A 2,587-nucleotide genomic window follows, 5' to 3' on the forward strand; every position below is an offset into this window, starting at 1 on the left:
GTTAAGTATCTCTCAGCTCCTTTTAGGGTTGGCAGGCTCAGATGGTCCCTGCTCTAGGGCCCCACTCCTCATTTAATGCTTTGATGCCAGTCTCAATTTTTGGACAAGACACCCTCACCTTATCACTTTGCTTTGGGCTCTGCAGATTATGTCACTGGTCCTGTCCCCAATGTCCTCTTATCGACTCAGAAAAATTTTCCCACTTTCTGAGACCTTTCTGCAGTACCACACTGGGGTTCTAGCCCATATCTGAAGCCGCTGAGTCAGCCAGGGCAGCCTGCTCCTGCCCTGGGCCCACAAGGACAGCCGATTTCCCACTGAGTCGTCCTCCCTTCCTCATGCCAGGGGAGGTGCGGTTGCACATTCCAGAGCTTCAGACCGCCTCATCTTTGCCTTTGAGCTGGGATGGCTTCTTTAGGACAGGACAGTGCTCTGCAGAGGCCAGATGTTCTGGTATCAGCTCCAACTCTCAGTCCCCAGCACTCGAGAGTGTAGGCAGGGGCCATCTTACCTCCCTCTCTTGCCCTCCTCCCACCCCTCTGCCTGTCAGTACAATCAGTCCCACCCCGGGAAGTCTTTAGCACATGAGGAGGACACTCTTCTGTTCCTAGCTGGACCAGCGAAGCGAGACCTGTAAGGCATGGAACCCACACGGAGCTCCCTTGGAGCAGAGTTTCCTGCGCTTTGGTGAGGCCTCTGCGGTCCCCACACTCTTAACCCTTTTTAGCCAGATGTTTGGGGATCTCCAACTTCTTGGGTTTCGTTTGGAGTTCAACAGTGCCGCCCTCTGGTAATTGGCGGGGAGGAACCGTAAGCGGACAGGATGCTTAAGAAAAAGCTTGCCACTTTCGGTTGGGTCCTGGACCCAACCCTTTCGCGTTCTTAAGTGAATAAGGTCGAAAGTGACAGCTCCCCGGCTCCTCCTCCCAGCCCTTCCCAGCCGGCCCACCCACGGAACGGCCCCTCGTCAGGGTCCAGCGCTGAACAAGGGACATTTATATGTACCTGGGAACCAATCTGGCCTCTCAGCGACACGCAAAGTTCCTTAAGGGGTCCGGGTGGATTCCACTTGGAGCCTGCAGCGCCCCCGCAGGGGCTCCCCACGACCTCCCTTTGGAGGTGCGAGATGGACTCCCCTCTGAGAAACTGGAGGGAACAGACCAGACCAAGGATCCCCCACATGCCTGTCCCTGTAATGCTGGACAGGGATTCGTCTGCCTCCACCTCTGAGTGCAACAGCCCCTTGATGCCCCGGCAGGGCCCCCCAACTTTCCCGTGGACTATCTGGGGGCCGGACTTGGCAGCGAATGCCCAGGGACGCGCGGGTCCTTAGCCCACCTGGCCAAGGGCAAGGGAGGGCTGACTTCAGGCCTGCCCGCCCTGCTTCCCCAGGAGCCGTCCCAGCCACACCCACCCGTACTGTCTCTGGAGCCCGGAGCCCGGCCAGGCGCGCTCCCGCTCTCTCTCCCTGCCACCGTCTTGGTGGACATCCGTGACTCAGGCAGCCCTCCCAAGTCCTCTTCATGCTGCTCATCTTCCCCTCAGAGTCCTAAGCTCTCCCCACTGCTCCAGTTCAAAGCCCTCTTCTTCCTGGTTTCCTGACCCCCCATCCCACAATCCAGGCTTTCCTTGAAATCCGTGGTAATATTTACGAATAGAACATGAGGGCCAGGAGGTGAAGGAGGGGTTACAAGCGCGGAGCAGAATGGCGGGGGCGGGGACTGTCGCCTTGTGAAAGCGGTGCTGTCCTTCCATAGCGCCTGCCAGCCCGCCCGGGACCTCCCAGCGCCCAGGCCAGGCTTACTCATCCCCGCGAGGTGATCCCAGGCGGGAGCGCGCATTCGGAGAACCCAGTAATCCGAGAATGCAGCATCAGCCCTTCCCACCAGGCACTTCCTTCCTTTTCCCGAACGTCCAGGGAGGGAGGGCCACGCACTTATAAACTCCGGCCGGCCGGGCGATCAGCATGTGGGAGGCTGCCTCGCCCGGGCTGCGCGCCTCCACCAGAAGCGTCTGGGCTGGGACAGACCCGAGCGGGTGTCACCGGCGGCTCCTGCAGCCCCTCCGCCCAGGCGCTGGCCCAGCCCAGTCGCGGCGCGGGTGCCTTCCTTAGCACGCGGCACACCTGGGCAGCATGCTCGGAGTCTTGATCCTCGGCGTGCTGGCCCCGGCTGGCCTGGGGCTCCCCACGCCCGCACAACTGCAACCCGGCGGTAGCCAGTGCGTGGAGCACGACTGCTTCGCGCTTTTCCGGGGCCCTGCGAACTTCCTCGCTGCCAGCCAGACCTGCGAGAGCCTGGGGGGCCATCTGATGACCGTGCGTTCCTCGGTGGCCGCCGATGTCATCTCCTTGCTGCTGAGTGGCGACAGTGGCGACGGTGCTCGTCTCTGGATTGGCCTGCTGCTCCCACCCGGCTGCAGTGACCCCAGGCACCTCGGATCCTTGCGCGGCTTCCAGTGGGTTACGGGCGACAACAGCACCAGCTACAGCAGGTGGGCGCAGCCGGACCGCGGCTCTGCGCCGTTCTGCGGCCCTCTCTGCGTGGAGGTCTCAGTGACCGGAGACCCTGCGCCGGGCGAGCCGGCT

The 2,587-nt window shown here is 61.8% G+C and overlaps 1 protein-coding gene across 1 annotated transcript in view; it reads left to right on the forward strand.

The window, feature by feature from the left end:
- The first annotated feature begins 958 nt into the window (after window positions 1-958).
- The window catches only part of THBD (thrombomodulin), a 4,645-nt gene continuing 3,016 nt past the window's right edge, over window positions 959-2,587 (forward strand). Inside the window, exon 1 of the mRNA XM_006163659.3 lies at window positions 959-2,584. Coding sequence (XP_006163721.1) covers window positions 2,135-2,584 — 450 coding nt within the window. The 5' untranslated portion in view covers window positions 959-2,134. The remainder of the gene's footprint in view (window positions 2,585-2,587) is intronic.

This window comes from Tupaia chinensis, unplaced genomic scaffold (assembly GCF_000334495.1).
Source record: "Tupaia chinensis unplaced genomic scaffold, TupChi_1.0 Scaffold142716_1, whole genome shotgun sequence".
NCBI classification, from domain to species: Eukaryota; Metazoa; Chordata; class Mammalia; order Scandentia; family Tupaiidae; genus Tupaia; species Tupaia belangeri.